This window comes from Chelonia mydas, chromosome 9, assembly GCF_015237465.2.
Source record: "Chelonia mydas isolate rCheMyd1 chromosome 9, rCheMyd1.pri.v2, whole genome shotgun sequence".
Lineage (NCBI taxonomy): Eukaryota > Metazoa > Chordata > Testudines > Cheloniidae > Chelonia > Chelonia mydas.
This window is the reverse complement of record NC_057855.1, coordinates 98,321,793-98,338,382: the sequence shown is the minus strand read 5'-3', so window position 1 is coordinate 98,338,382 and position 16,590 is coordinate 98,321,793. Positions and strand designations below refer to the sequence as shown.

The 16,590-nt window shown below is 44.9% G+C and overlaps 1 protein-coding gene across 18 annotated transcripts in view; it reads left to right on the top strand.

The window, feature by feature from the left end:
* Nucleotides 1-16,590, top strand: part of DOCK11 (dedicator of cytokinesis 11) — a 128,801-nt gene that overhangs the window by 102,544 nt on the left and 9,667 nt on the right. For all 18 annotated transcript variants that reach the window (XM_037908166.2, XM_043523009.1, XM_043523005.1 and 15 more), the window contains 10 exons: nucleotides 970-1,185; nucleotides 1,279-1,336; nucleotides 3,687-3,793; nucleotides 3,951-4,073; nucleotides 5,647-5,760; nucleotides 6,671-6,817; nucleotides 8,029-8,239; nucleotides 10,064-10,254; nucleotides 11,609-11,709; nucleotides 16,414-16,552. In XM_037908166.2, the coding sequence (XP_037764094.1) occupies nucleotides 970-1,185; nucleotides 1,279-1,336; nucleotides 3,687-3,793; nucleotides 3,951-4,073; nucleotides 5,647-5,760; nucleotides 6,671-6,817; nucleotides 8,029-8,239; nucleotides 10,064-10,254; nucleotides 11,609-11,709; nucleotides 16,414-16,552 (1,407 nt within the window). The remainder of the gene's footprint in view (nucleotides 1-969; nucleotides 1,186-1,278; nucleotides 1,337-3,686; nucleotides 3,794-3,950; nucleotides 4,074-5,646; nucleotides 5,761-6,670; nucleotides 6,818-8,028; nucleotides 8,240-10,063; nucleotides 10,255-11,608; nucleotides 11,710-16,413; nucleotides 16,553-16,590) is intronic.

The window sequence follows — 16,590 nt, the reverse complement described above, 5'->3', positions numbered from 1 at the left end:
TTTTGCTTTGCAGTCTACCTTTTTTGGAAAGCAATTGCCTTCCTTAGTGCTAAAGTAGTGTGAATAAATTCTGTCTGCTTCAGTAAATATCAATATACAATGCTTGCAATCTGGTCACATTTTACAATATGTAACTGCCGTTTAGGAAAGGAAAAACCTGGGAAATGTTTTAGAAGACCACAGTTTTCCTATTATTTAAAGATGGGGGAGGAGGAGAACCTAAGTAGAGTTATGGCCTATGATAGAATGAAACTGGTCATTGGAATTGGTAGGTAACGGGCAAAGATCCTTAGTTCTGTTCTGCACAGGAATGTTTATGTGCATTTGAAGTTCACTGAGCCACGCTTTGTTTGCTAACTGTATTTTACACATGTGGACCTTTAAGTAATGCACTTTTCAGGGAAGGGAGTATGTCTGTTTATTTCTAGTTTTTACTTAGCATTTTTTTAATACTGGGCACACTTTTAGTACAATATACAGAAAAATGATAAACCACGCTAGAGAGCGAACAAGTGAGGCAGGTGTTGACTCGAGTGAAAAATACTTCAGGAACTAGTGAAGGCCCAATTCTGTAGCCTGTACTCACGTTGGGTAGCACTTGCTCACCCACATGCCAGTCCAGTAGGGTATGTAAGCATAAGTAGTCCCACTGAAGTCCATTTGGCTACTGTTTACATGAGCAACTCAAGCAGAGTTGCAAAATTTGACCCTGAACAAGAGGATTCGCAGACCCAAGGTGAAATGCATTGATTGCATAGCAAAATGACACAGTATAGGATTAATATATCAAAAGTCCAGTCGGCATCCTCTCCTGTACCTTGCATGTGAAAATTGCTACATGCAGCATACATAGCATTTAAATCCATTGCACATTGAGTAAACTGAAGGGTTGACATCTGTCTTTCTATAGCAAAACCTCGAACATCTTTATTTCTGTGTTTGCTTCTAATTCGATTTGTTTTGTGCCAGGCAACTGCTTTCCCCTCAGAAGTCAAAGATTTGACCAAGAGAATCCGTACTGTGCTTATGGCTACCGCTCAAATGAAAGAACACGAGAAGGACCCTGAAATGTTGATCGATTTACAGTACAGCTTAGCCAAGTCCTATGCTAGTACCCCAGAGCTCAGGAAAACGTGGCTGGACAGCATGGCAAAGATCCATGGCAAAAATGGAGATTTTTCAGAGGTAATCTGTCAAATTCCATTGAAAACAGGTGGTGTGGAGAGGCAGAGATTCCAACTGACGTGGTAACTACTCCTGTTTTGTTGTATTTTGCAGGCTGCCATGTGTTATGTCCACGTAGCAGCCCTTGTTGCAGAGTTTCTTCACAGAAAAAGTAAGAGTTTACTGTTGGGGTGGGGAACGCTGCAGCCTTTTTTTGTGTCCATCTTTGAGTTTACAGGTCATCAAAATGTTTTCAAGATCAAATTCACTTAATTTGGTAAACGACTGTTGTCAGTTTATACTGGGTTCTTCTAAAATAGTGAACGAAAGCTGTGGTCCTCAAACTATTGTACTGGCGACCCCTGTCACACAGCAAGCCTCTGAGTGCGACCCCCCTTATAAATTAAAAACACTTTATATACTTAACACCATTATAAATGCTGGAGGCAAAGCGGGGTTTGGGGTAGAGGCTGACAGCTCACGGCCCCCTCCCCCCTCCCCATGGAATAACCTCGCGACCTCCTGAGGAGTCCTGACCTGCAGTTTGAGAACCTCTGAACTAAAGAGAAAACTACAGCATAGGAATTTACACATGTAAATGCCAGTCTGTCTATTCAAACACGGGACTGAAATGTCCTAATCAGTGTAAAAACTGGCTCCCCAGTATTCTTATCATGCCACAAGTGTCACTGCATAGAGTTCAAAGCCGTGTGTCCCTTCGCAGCGGGCGTACAGGCTAAGTGCAGTGAAAGCGGAATTGGTCTACGCCCTGTACAACTAGATAAAGAGCCAGTGGTGAGAGAGGACATTGTGGCTTAGTGCAGAACAGGAAGTGGTGGGCAGACTGGTTGGTTTTAAAATATCACCATTTTGCATGTAAAAACACATTTTTTTCTTTCGAATACCTCCGTGCTCTGACCGTTAATGTACTGCACTCCACCTGTCGGCTCCCTCTGATCTTTTAATCTAAAGGGCGCCATTGAAACTGAAGTTGGAATATCTCTGACTGCAGCTGATCTGCAAAAACTAGGAAGAAGGGAACAGAGACCAGGAAACGCTGGTTTTCAGCTGTAGTTCGCAAAGGTGATTGATGGCACCTTATTGGCATACTGGGGGCCAAAGTCCCATAGAAGTATATATTTTGTGTTCATCAAAAACATTTCTGGTTACGTATACAAAACGTACATGATTGCAAATGGAAGGGTTGTTACAAAGCTGGATACTCTCCATTCATGTGAGTGGAAAGAAAGGGAGACTGAAGCCAGCAGGAAAAGAGTTCCAAAGGATGCATGAGTTAATATTGCTACTGAACTGCATTGCTCATCCATCACGTGTGCAGGAAAGTGACACTTTTGCCATGCCCAAGGAAGTATTCTCAATTTCAGAATCCATGCCACTAGAAACAGGCAGCCCTGCGCAGCCATTGCCCTGCACTGCAGCACACAGCGCTGCCCATCGCTCAGCGTGCACGTTCAGAACGCAAACACAGCCTGCTCCTTCTCTCTTCTCCGGTACATTGCAGCCCCCCTTAGTGGTTCACGGATGACTCTGTGCAGTAGTTGTTAGGTGAGACACGCGTTCATTGCTTTGTGGTAGAGGAAGCCAAGGCTACTGGTGGAGGAGGGCGTTATTCTGGGAAGTGGGGCCCCCTTACCAGATGGAACAGGCTGGCCAAGTCATGGGTGGTGTCCATCAGCAGGCGAGCAGGCCAGCTGGCCCTGCCATCAGACAGATCCAGGCTGTCGGATTAAGCCACGGTCTCAGAGGATGTGCAGGCTGACAGTTTGTTGAACAGTATGGCTGACTCAAGGGGCAATGTGTGTCCATGCCTCAGTGATTAGTTAATACTCCCCCAAATTCCTTGCAGCTGCAGAGGGGTCAGCTGGAGGCCACACTCTCTAACGTGCTGATTCATCTATTTTGGTTCTGTTCCTCCCTTTGAGGTACAAAGGCAGAGCAGCCTGGAGACCTTTGTTGTCCCTTTTTACTTCACAATCGACTCTTTCGCTGAAGTGTTTTTGGACATTATTATTTTTATTGCAGTAGCACCTAGAGACCCCAGCTGAGATCTGAGCTCAGTTGTGCCAGGTGCTGTAGTTGCCCAGGCAGTCCAGGCCCAAACCATCTAACAGTCCAAAGGGACAAGACAGACGAAGGTTGGGGGGGAAAGTGACGTTGAGAGAGGGGAAGGGACTTGCCCAAGGTCATCCAGTCTGTCAGTGGCAGCACCGGGAATAGAACCCAGGTCTTCTGACACGCATATAAGTGTCCTATTTGCTAGCCCACATCGCTTCCCATGCTAAGGCATGATGGTATGTATTAACTATGCTAAAACATAAGCCATTGTCTAACCGATAACATGAAAGTAAGTTTAGCTTTTCATGCACAAATGGACCAAGTACAATGGGAATCTGCATGACAAAGATATAGCATGGGTAACCATAGCACGGTATTCCATACGCCACATTAAACTGTTTGATAATATTTGAATTCTAACTTACTTTTCTTTTTGCCTTCCCTAGAATTGTTCCCTAATGGATGCTCAGCCTTCAGGAAAATTACGCCCAATATTGATGAAGAGGGAGCAATGAAAGAAGATGCTGGGATGATGGATGTCCACTACAGCGAGGTGGGATTCCAAAGTGCAGAACCTTAGATTGAATAAGAATAATTCTTTAAGAATGAGTCACCCACCCTTGGGCTGCTGAACTGTTCTGATGTCTTTCACGGTACCTCTCCCTAAGATTACTTAGCTATGAACAGCCTCCATCTTGTGCTTCATACAGGAAGTCCTAGTGGAGCTGCTGGAACAATGCGTAGATGGCCTGTGGAAGGCAGAACGTTACGAAACGATTTCAGAGGTGTCCAGACTGATCATTCCGATTTATGAAAAGCGCCGTGAGTTTGAGGTAGCTATTTGGAGCTTGGCTTTGTGTTAAAGAGAATTCCCCAGGCTGCTAGTAAACAAATTCTTAGTTTGTGAGTGATGAGCAGATGTGATGGGTTGTATCATTTCTTTTGTATACTCTGTATTATTGATTAATATTAAACAAAATAAGTTAAAGCAAGACTCTGGAGGCTAATAGTTCCCATGAGATGTCGCAGACAGAGATCTCTTAAATAGGGACCCAATTCAGCAAAGATTATAGCTACATCCATACCACCCATGCCCATAGAAGCCCCTGTTTCTGGGTGCCCTTAGACTTGGGAAGGCTTCGAAGCTTTGCGGATTTTTTAAAACTGAATGAGTCCCTTCCTTTGACCTGGGGGTAACTGACACTAATGGGGACCCAGAGCTTCAGCTGCCCCAACGCAAACATTTCCTCCTGTTCCCAGATGAATACTTGTTTCTCCCGTGCTCCTGGATCTTTCTTCCAAGAGGCAATACAGCCCAACGTGTCCAAGCCCACCACAGCAGGACACCAGCCAGGAGAAATTAGTTGTGCCCTATACAATTACCTGCTGCTCTGCTGCAGACTTCCTGCTGCAGACCATGGAATTGAATCACTAAAAGCAGATGATCAACCAGACATTAAAACTGTGCCTTCAGCATGTATTGACTTGCTTAATGCATAGTGCTTGCATATCTTAGTGGTTCACAGGCCAAAGTACCAGGCAGGCACATTCCAAAATCCATGTCATTTTTGGCTGTAAACCAGACAGAAGAAATGCGAGCTATGCTCCAGCATGCAGTTGTATGTGTTACTTTCCCTCAGAATAGGTGCAATGCACAATCAAATCTGCAGGGAAGGCATTCTTGAGGACAGGCTTTCAGTGATGCCAAATGATTTTCTGTACCCCATGGGCCACACGCTGTCCCTGGATGATCCCATTGGCCTCACTGAGAGCAATGCCTACATGGCTGAGGGCTGAATTTGGCCCTATGTGTGAGTCACAGGGAACATTCAGGGACATCTTTCATTTTCCTGTGGCTTTAGGAAAGGTGGGGGAGTGAAAGAATGCACTGAAGTAGGGTGGGTCGAAAAATGTTTCTCGGGGATTTCAAAGCTCTGTTTTGCAGGGTTTGAAATGGATCCATTTTCTGCTTTTCCTGGAAGATTCCACAATACTTTGTCGCCATTTTCATGTCAGAATTTTTACTGAAATCTTGTTCGGAATAGTTCTCCAGCGTTTGTGTTTACTGGAATCCTGGTCTTTGGTAAACAAAAATGTTGGACAAAGATTTTGCATATTATTTCAATAAACATTCTGCTTTAAAACATAAAAATAAAAATGTCACCAAAACTTTCAGGAAAACCAGAAAGTTTCAAATATGTCGGCAGTTTTTCACAAAAAGTTGAGTTTTCAGAAAAGGTCGGTTTTCACTGGAAAAACTTTGAGTGTGAAATATTTCAAGCAGCTCTGCTTTCTGCTGAATCAGGGCAAGAGTGCTCAGCACTTTGCAGGATCAGCTTTGACTTCCTGCTCACATAATTCTACTTCAATAATGTTGAAACACACCTGCCTTTTTCTGCTTTCCAGAAACTTACTCAGTTGTACAGAACACTTCATGGCGCTTACACTAAAATATTGGAGGTGATGCACACAAGAAAAAGACTTCTAGGAACCTTTTTCCGAGTGGCCTTTTATGGACAAGTAAGTACATAGATCAGCCTGCCAACTAACCTGCCCCAAGCACCCTGTCTTTGCTCAGCCATTTCATTCGGGAAGCATTCTTGTTTCACTGACCACTCGCTTCTTTAAGATGGTTCTGTATTTTGCTCCCTTGTGCTCTTTTATATAGTAAACTCTTCAGTACAGGGCTTCTGTGCCTTGTTAATGTGTTATTACAAAGCTTTATGACACTGGGTGGGATTCTCAAAAGCAGCTGACTGATTAAGGATACAAGTCCCATTGATTTTTAATGACATTTCTCCTCTTAAGTGACTTAGAAGCTTTTGAAAATCCTACCCTGTATAAATATTACTGTAATGAGTTAACAAATAAAGTTTAAAAAACACTTTGGATTACTCAAGCAATACAGAACCAATAGCGATCGTGGATATTTTCCTCTGCAGAAGATCATTGTGACTTTTCAGAATATTAGCACTGGTGTGTTCAGGGGGGAGGTCTGCTTAAAAAGTTGGGGCACAATATGGCCCACTGTTGTTATGGGTTCGACATACTCCGGTAGTGGCTGTCTCTGCAATGCACATAGTCTGATGTCTCTCACGTTGGACTTCTATAAAACCAAGAACAGAATCCCTTTTAATAAAATGTACAAGGAGCAACAGCTGGCGTTAGTTTTCTATATGCTGGGATCGCTATATTTACAGTAATGTGACTAAATGATATTCAGCCTTATTCCTGGTACAAGTTCCAGATTTTCACTTTGAAAGTTTCACCAACTTTTTAGATATTACTACACAGAGATCGTTTTAACATATAAACGTATCTTATCTGATAAGTTTTTAAAAAAACATTTTAAAATGAGCTTTTTAAAATAAAATGTTTAATGTAATGAAATCTCTCCATTCACCACCTATGTCTTTCTAATTAATGCTAGACTTTCTTTGAAGAAGAGGATGGCAAGGAATACATCTACAAGGAACCCAAGCTGACGGGCCTGTCAGAGATCAACCTGAGGCTTCTTAAACTTTATGGAGAAAAATTCGGAGCAGAGAATGTAAAAATTATCCAAGATTCAAATAAGGTGGAGTTAAACGGCATGTGGTGTCACTGAGTCTAGACAGCCCTGCTAACAAAATGCTTGGAAGAGGGAGCTCTAGGCTGTAGAGCAGAGATGATCAAAGGAATGGAGACTCCATTCTAACATCCCAATCCTTTGGACTGTCAGAAGGGAAGGAGACCAAAGCTACATTGTCCTCCTGACTCCTATAGAACCCCTTCCATGCAAACATCTCACAGTCGGGGCCCTGTGGGGTTTGGAGGAGGCAGGTCTCAGACCAGAAGGAGATGGATCTGGAGGGCTTCCAGGTGACAGTGAATGAAGTATTAACTCATGGTCTGCAGCCTCTCCAGACTGAGCCATGTAGTCAGAGGCAGAGAGCAGGGAGCAGCATAGAGGGGCTGATGCCCATATGGTCGGGGACAGGATTGGCTGTGGGTTCTCAGGACTTGCCAGGCAGGCATGAGATGCCCCTTGTCCCTTTTGCAAACTCCTCCCCTTTACTAGGACGATGCCTTGGGATTTCCCTCGTACATGTTCCATTCACGGGAGTTCCTCCTGTGCAGCAGGTCCTTGACCTGCCCATTCTGCTGCAATTGCACATCGCTCTAGCAGTAAATTGTGATTTTTTTACTGAGCGTAAATGTCACCGTGTTCTGAACACAGGAACTACTTGCAATAGCTTTGAAATGCCTGTCACCGTCACAGGGTGTGACTGTGTCTTTATAGTGCTATGTGAGCAGGGGAGGGCCGTTACACTGTGAAGGTGCTGGGAGTTCATCGCATAAGCAACCTGACACTGTCTGGCAGAGCTCCAAAGGAATTCTTGTGAGTGAAATTCACCCAAGGCAGCAGGGTCAGTCCAAGGCCTGTGTGCCACTTAAGCCCTTGAAATAGCATGTAAGTGGAACTAAAGTGATGTATAAGATTCATAGAATATCATGGTTGGAAGGGACCTCAGGAGGTATCTAGTCCAACCCCCTGCTCAAAGCAGGACCAATACCCAATTTTTGCCCCAGATCCCTAAATGGCCCTCTCAAGGATTGAACTCAATACCCTGGGTTTAGCAGGCCAATGCTCAAACCACTGAGCTATCCCTCCCCCCCAGGATTTGTACTGGTCCTCTGCATGGGGTGAATTCACCCAGGATGGATAAATCTGTGAATATCTAAACTGGTCATTAATGTAGTTTGTGCCAGTTTCCTCTTCTAGTAAATAACTCTCTTCTGTCATAGGTCAATGTCAAAGATCTTGATCCCAAATATGCTCATATTCAAGTGACTTATGTGAAGCCCTACTTTGAAGACAAAGAGCTCTCTGAAAGAAAGACTGAGTTTGAAAGAAATCACAACATTTGCAGATTTGTGTTTGAATCTCCTTATACCTTATCTGGGAAAAAACATGGCTCTGTGGAAGAGCAGTGCAAAAGACGGACCATTCTAACTAGTGAGTATGACCTTCTAAATATTAGGGAATAGGAATCAGCAAATATTATTTTAACACATAAATCACAGCTGACTAACCTCCAAAAAATGGCAGGAATACCCCCTAGAACTTAGAATTGTTCATTTTGATTTGTTACATTTTATTGCCACATACAGAATGTTTAAAGTGTCAGCTAATTACAGTACAGTATTAACCCCTGGATCTCAAATTATTCCTGTGGGAATTCTGCATCATTGTGTGGGCACAGAATTCATGTCCCCCACAGATTTCTTTGCTTCCCCGCAGAAAAATGACTTTCTGACGGGAAAGCAAAGGGAAGCGGTAAGAATGGTCACGTGCCCCTCCCCAGCAGTGTGGGCACATCCTTTCAGGCTCCCAGAGCAACCAGCGGAGAGGTAAATCACTGTGGGGGCAGAGGGTGGAGGAGTCCCCTGTAACTGAACTCCCACCCTGCCGAGCCCCACCCCGCACATCCGCCCTCCTCAGCCCTGTTTGGGGCTGGGGACACCCTGGCCAGTGGCTCCTATTCTGTGCAGGGCTCAGCTGCTAGTCCAGGCTGGGCTGGGGATGGGGAAGGAGCACACTTCCCCAGCACAAAGCGGCCAGGTCAGACCCACCCCCATAAATCTCCTCTGGCTCCACCCCCACACTTCCTGCCCCATCACTCCTCAGCTACGGGGGAGGAGGGTGGGGTCACTGTATGGGGAACTGCTCCCCTGTCCTCCAAACCCTCTTCCATCTGGGCACCCCATATACCCAGTACCCCCAAGAAGCCTCATTCCCCACACCTACAACCCCCCTGCCCCATAACCCCCACCCTGTTGAGCCCCAGCCCACTGCACAAGGCCCTCCCTGCGGAACCCTGCCGAATCCCTACCCCCTGCATCCGGTCCCCCACCCCTGCACTCAGATCCCACCCCCACCGAGCCCCACCCCCTGCATCCAGCCTTCCCATTCGTGCACCCGGACCGCCCCCTGCACTCAAATCCCCACTTCAATGAGCCCCATCTCCTGTGCACCTGGATCACCCCAACAAGCCGCCCACACATGGACCCCCACTCCCCTGAGCCCCAACCAGCTGCACCTGGGACTTCCCTGCAGAGTCCCATTGCCCTGCATCCAGATCCTCCCACCACCACTGAGCACCTGTGCGTCCAGATCCCCCTGGCACCCGTACCCCCCCACTGAGCCGCCTGCACCCAGACTGCCCCACACAGAACCCTCTCACCCCACACCTGGATCCCCCCACACTAAGCCCCTCCACACTTGGATCCTGCCAGGCTGAGCCTGCCTGCCCGCACCTGGTGCACCTGGCACAGAGGGGTGGGGCCCAGCCCTGGCGCTGCGTCAGGGTCACGTGCAGCCTCACAGCCGATTATCCCTGTCCTGGAGTCCCTGTCCCACCTCTGTGCAGCTAGTGGTCTGTGCTCCCCAATGCCATGCTGGGGCCTCCACATTTATTTATTGACAAAATTTGCAGAATTTTAAAATGCATTTACATTTTTAATATTCTGTGCAGAATTTCTAATTTTAATTGGACATGGACTGAGTCTCCATATTGTTTTAGATCTGATTTATTCAGCCTCACCCCTTCCTCCCCCTCTTGTTTGTGATCGTGTCATGCCTAAACACTATGGCTGAAATCCTGACTCCTCTTGAAACTCAGTGGCAAAACTGCTACTGACTTCAGCACAGCCAGGATTTCACCTTTGCTCTGTGAGATCCTCAGGGCGGGGCCCTGGCTATATCTGTTCCCTGGGCCTGTGGGAAAGGGTCGACTGAGAAGACTTTCAGACTGTACATTCTGTTTGATATGTTTAATAGCTTCAAACTCGTTTCCATATGTGAAGAAGAGAATTCCAGTAAATAATGAACAACAGGTTAATCTCAAGCCCATTGATGTTGCTACTGATGAGATAAAAGACAAGACAGCAGAGCTGCAAAAACTCTGCTCTTCCAGTGAGGTTGACATGATCCAGCTGCAGCTCAAGCTGCAGGGTTGTGTTTCCGTTCAGGTAAGGCCCGTCATTAGCACAACATCTTGAAGTCCTTACTCTGTTGGCAGAACAGCTTATTTACTTTCCAGAAATCATTAACTAGCTCACTGGAGCACTGAATGTAGTGCTTACCACTGTAAGTCAATGGAACTACTCAGGGGGGTAAACACTATACCCAGTTCTGTTTGCAGAATCAGGCCCATTATTTGTTTGTGACAGGTGTTGGTTATATTTAACAGCTCTGAAAGACTGACCTGGAAATGACAGACAGAAACAGCATCATGAATCCTGACCTGTCCCCAATCTGAGACATGGTCCATGTGTCTCAATAGGTCACTCCCCAAAAAGGAAATGAAGGGATGTAAATTTCTTCATTTTTCTTTTTGTATGTAAAGATCATAAATAGAAAAGTAAAGTCTAGCACAACCCTTAAAGCAAACCGTTGTAGCTGATAAACTCATATCATGCATTCTTTTCAGTGTATCTAGATTGCTGAAACTTCAAACCTGTGTGTAAAATTTTCTAATACAGATAGCGTTGTTGGTGCTTTTCTTCTCTGAAAGTGATTTTTAATAAAGTAAGCAGCAATCAAGATTATGTCTAGAATGTGTAATCACATGAGACTGTAAATATGAAATAACAGCAAAATAATGGGATGAGATGATGCAGACAATGAATAGACTCTAATATTAACGTAATGCAAGTTCAGTAATTTTTAGTTTACAGAGTGTATGTTTCTCCATGTCTATATAATAAAATACATAATATTGCCCCAGATATCTGTATGAAATGCAAGACAGCCAGGGCCTCTTTCATGCATGTGATATGGGAGTGGTGGTAATAAATAAAAAATTGGAAAAATATCCTGAAAGAAATAACACAAATATTAGCAATAGAATTTGAACAAGACTGAAAGATTTATATTGGGAGCTGGCCTGTTAAAGAGATTCAAACCAGGAAATATATCTAATACAATGTTTTTAAACATTTTTTTTAAAAAAAGGGAAATGTTAATAACATCATAATATGTAGTCAATATTCAATATGTTGCTTAATATTGTTAATTCTGTATTAAGATATACTTATCAAGACAATATCATCATAATAATGTCCTATTGTAAATGTCTCAGAAGATCAGTAAATACATTTTTTCCATCCCAAAAAGTAAAGCCTAACATTTTGAACTACAGGTGCCTTCTGTTCTGGTACATAAACAGTACTACAGCATTGCTATCCCATGACCATATAGAAATGCACACCTAGTGGCATGAAGTAATATCTTAAGTAATATTTCTAATAAAACAAACTGATTATCCTCTGAAATTAACCTAAAAGCTGCAGCATAAATGAGTTCTCACATTTTGGGTTTTAGGTTAATGCTGGTCCGCTGGCCTATGCTAGAGCTTTCCTGAGTGACAATCAGTCCGGCAAATATCCCACTAAGAAGGTGAATGAGTTAAAAGAAATGTTCAGGTAGGTTACTCAGTAATTGAATTAGCCTGCTGGCAGCAATGGGATATATGGTTTTTCTTATGTTTTTAATGATCAGGGTTAAGATTTGTAATACTAATGCAAAGATTTGCTACTGTCCTTCTGATTTTGGAAGGAGACTGGTTTCCACTTTCCTGGCCCAAAAGTATCCTGACCATGATCATAGAATCATAGAATATCAGGGTTGGAAGGGACCTCAGCAGGTCATCTAGTCCAACCCCCTGCTCAAAGCAGGACCAATCCCCAACTAAATCATCCCAGCCAGGGCTTTGTCAAGCCTGACCTTAAAAACTTCTAAGGAAGGAGATTCCACCACCTCCCTAGGTAACACATTCCAGTGTTTCACCACCCTCCTAGTGAGAAAATTTTTCCTAATATCCAACCTAAACCTCCCGCACTGCAACTTTTGAGACCATTACTCCTCGTTGTGTCATCTGCTACCACTGAAAACCGTCTAGATCCATCTTCTTTGGAACCCCCTTTCACGTAGTTGAAAGCAGCTATCAAATCCCCCCTCATTCTTTTCTTCCGCAGACTAAACAATCCCAGTTCCCTCAGCCTCTCCTCATAAGTCATGTGTTCCAGTCCCCTAATCATTTTTGTTGCCTCCGCTGGATGCTTTCCAACTTTTCCACATCCTTCTTGTAGTGTGGGGCCCAAACTGGACACAGTACTCCAGATGAGGCCTCACCAATGTCGAATAGAGGGGAACGATTACGTCCCTTGATGTGCAGGCAATGCCCCTACTTATACAGCCCAAAAATGCCTTTAGCCTTCTTGGCAACAACGGCACACTGTTGACTCATATCCAGCTTCTCGTCCACTGTAACCCCTCGGTCCTTTTCTGCAGTACTGCTGCTGAGCCATTCGGTCCCTAGTCTGTAGCAGTGCATGGGATTCTTCCGTCCTAAGTACAGGACTCTGCACTTGTCCTTGTTGAACCTCATCAGATTTCTTTTGGCCCAATCCTCTAACTTGTCTAGGGACCTCTGTATCCTATCCCTACCCTCCAGCGTATCTACCTCTCCTCCCAGTTTAGTGTCATCTGCAAACTTGCTGAGGGTGCAATCCACACCATCCTCCAGATCGTTATTTAAGATATTGAACAAAACCGGCCCCAGGACCGACCCTTGGGGCACTCCACTTGATACCGGCTGCCAACTAGACATGGAACCATTGATTACTACCCGTTGAGCCCGACAATCTAGCCAGCTTTCTATTCACCTTATAGTCCATTCATCCAGCCCATACTTCTTTAACTTGCTGGCAAGAATACTGTGGGAGACCGTGTCAAAAGCTTTGCTAAAGTCAGGGAACAACATGTCCACTGCTTTCCCCTCATCCACAGAGCCAGTTATCTCGTCATAGACGGCAATTAGATTAGTCAGGCATGACTTGCCCTTGGTGAATCCATGCTGACTGTTCCTGATCACTTCCCTCTCCTCTAAGTGCTTCAGAATTGATTCCTTGAGGACCTGCTCCATGATTTTTCCAGGGACTGAGGTGAGGCTGACTGGCCTATAGTTCCCAGGATCCTCCTCCTTCCCTTTTTTAAAGATGGGCACTACATTAGCCTTTTTCCAGTCGTCCGGGACCTCCCCCGATCGCCATGAGTTTTCAAAGATAATGGCCAATGGCTCTGCAATCACATCCGCCAACTCCTTTAGCACTCTCGGATGCAGCGCATCCAGCCCCATGGACTTGTGCTCATCCAGCTTTTCTAAATAGTCCTGAACCACTTCTTTCTCCACAGAGGGCTGGTCGCCTCCTCCCCATGCTGTGCTGCCCAGTGCAGCAGTCTGGGAGCTGACCTTGTTCGTGAAGACAGAGGCAAAAAAAACATTGAGTACATTAGCTTTTTCCACATCCTCTGTCACTAGGTTGCCTCCCTCGTTCAGTAAGGGGCCCACACTTCCCTTGACTTTCTTCTTGTTGCTAACATACCTGAAGAAACCCTTCTTGTTACTCTTAACATCTCTTGCTAGCTGCAACTCCAGGTGTGATTTGGCCTTCCTGATTTCACTCCTGCATGCCTGAGCAATATTCTTATACTCTTCCCTGGTCATTTGTCCAAACTTCCACTTCTTGTAAGCTTCTTTTTTGTGTTTAAGATCAGCAAGGATTTCACTGTTAAGCCAAGCTGGTGGCCTGCCATATTTACTATTCTTTCTACACATCGGGATGGTTTGTCCCTGTAACCTCAATAAGGATTTGGGGGGAGGGATAGCTCAGTGGTTTGAGCATTGGCCTGCTAAACCCAGGGTTGTGAGTTCAATCCTTGAGGGGGCCATTTAGGGATCTGGGGCAAAAAATGGGGATTGGCCCTGCTTTGAGCAGGGGGTTGGACTAGATGACCTCCTGAGGTCCCTTCCAACCCTGATATTCTATGATTCTTTAAAATACAGCCAGCACTCCTGGACTCCTTTCCCCCTCATGTTATTCTCCCAGGAGATCCTAACCATCAGTTCCCTGAGGTTGTCAAAGTCTGCTTTTCTGAAGCCCAGGGTCCATATTCTGCTGCTCTCCTTTCTTCCTTGTGTCAGGATCCTGAACTCGACCATCCCATGGTCACTGCCTCCCAGTTTCCCATCCACTTTTGCTTCCCCTACTATTTCTTCCCGGTTTGTGAGCAGCAGGTCAAGAAGAGTTCTGCCCCTAGTTGGTTCCTCCAGCACTTGCACTAGGAAATTGTCCCCTACACTTTCCAAAAACTTTCTGGATTGTCTGTGCACCGCTGTATTGCTCTCCCAGCAGATATCAGGGTGATTGACGTCTCCCATGAGAACCAGGGCCTGCAATCTAGTAACTTCCATGAGTTGCCGGAAGAAAGCCTCGTCCACCTCATCCCCCTGGTCCGGTGGTCTATAGCAGACTCCCACCACGACATCACCCTCGTTGCTCACACTTCTAAACTTAATCCAGAGACTCTCAGGTTTTTCTGCAGTTTCATACCGGAGCTCTGAGCAGTCATACTGCTCTCTTACATACAATGCAACTCCCCCACCTTTTCTGGCCTGCCTGTCCTTCCTGAACAGTTTATATCCATCCATGATGAACTTACCTAATCATAGTCAGAACATCTTGGCTCCTTCTAAACCTGAGACCATTGCCCATCACGCTGACCCCTACTGACTCGTTGTTTTTATACTCCCCCATAATCAGTCTGTCTGTATCCATCCATGTGTCTCTTGTCTTAGATGATAAGCTCTTTGGGGCAGGGACTCTCTCTTCTTTCTGGATTTGTACAGTGTCTAGCACAATGGAATGCTGGTTCATGACTAGGGCTCTTGGTGCTACAATAAATAACATAAAATAATAATAATGATAATAATTAATAAATAAATACACCAGCAGTTGCTGCACACTAAAGCTGACTCTGTTTTTAAAGCTAGAGCATTCATGAGCTATCAGGTGCCCAGTCTCAACACCTAGACAAAACTGGTTTTTAAAAGTGGGAAATGTCTCGCTAAAAACCAAAGACTTGGTGTGTGTGTTTGTTAATTTTTTTTATTATGCTTCATTTCCTGATCTTTCAAGAGAGACTTTTCTCGGGGGACTGTTAAACTGGAAAGAACTTTAAAATATTTAAATAAATCCATTTACTGTCCATGTGGTTCCATTACTCTTGCTTCCATTGCTACTTTTGGAAAGATATTTGATTTCAAACAAGAATTTGTTTTGCATCTGTCTGTTTATCAGTCTACCTACCTACCAATCTATCCTGGCATTCTCTCTGTGGTCTTAGAATTGTGCCCAACGATCTGCCTCCCAAGAGATAACTAAAGAGCTAACTTCCCGTCCTCCATCCATTTGGGGCCATTGTAGATTTTTCCCCACTTTCATCCTTCCCTCTCTCCTCCTTCCTACTAGTCTGCCTTTGGTATCTAGAATTCCTCTTGAAGCAACGAGGCACACCCAGCCTGCTCGCCTGTTGCTGCTGCCTCCTCTGTTGGGTGCAGCTGCCTCCCGCCCCACACAGCTGGCCAGTGCACAGGGGGAGTAGGCTGTTGACACTTCTTTCCTGTCCCCTTTGGGGCACTGGACACCCAGGGAAGTAGTGAGGGAGCAGCCCCTTCAACTGTACCGGAAACTTATGCTTGCCACGAAAGAAAGAGGGAAGACATCTTGTACCCCAAACCCTGCTGTGCAGTCTTATGGTCCCGGCAGCTCTACCCCTTTCATAACAGCCTTTGAAAGTCAGACACTGTTATTTCACCACAGCCTCAGACAGGGAAGAAGTGGTCATGTGAAAGAGAGAACTTAATCTGAGAAAAAAGAACAGGAGGACTTGTGGCACCTTAGAGACTAACAAATTTATTTGAGCATAAACTTTCGTGGGCTACAGCCCACTTCATCAGATGCATAGAATGGAACATATAGTAAGAAGATAGATAGATACATACATACATACAGGGAACATGAAAAGGTGGAGTAAGAGGCTAATTAATTAAGGTGAGCTATTATCAGCAGGAGAAAGAGTAACAGTAACAGCCGGGAATAGAATACAAACATCCTTTTTGCTCAGTGCCACCCAAGAGAGAACCTGTGTGTTGCTTTTTGGATTAGATGTAGCCCATGGGGTGAATTTGTAAACAAAGTCATACATATCTGTTTGTTTTTTTGGCTCCAATCTGCAAATCTGAATGAGAAACAATAACGCCCAGTGGCTATTTCTTTCATCCCCAGGAAGTTTATACAGGCCTGTGGACTTGCTCTGGAACTCAATGAGCAGCTCATTAAGGAAGACCAAGTAGAGTACCATGAAGGACTAAAATCAAACTTCAGAGACATGGTGAAAGAGCTTTCCGACATCATCCATGAACAGGCATGTATTTAAAGAGACCCCAAAAACTATGCTGAAAT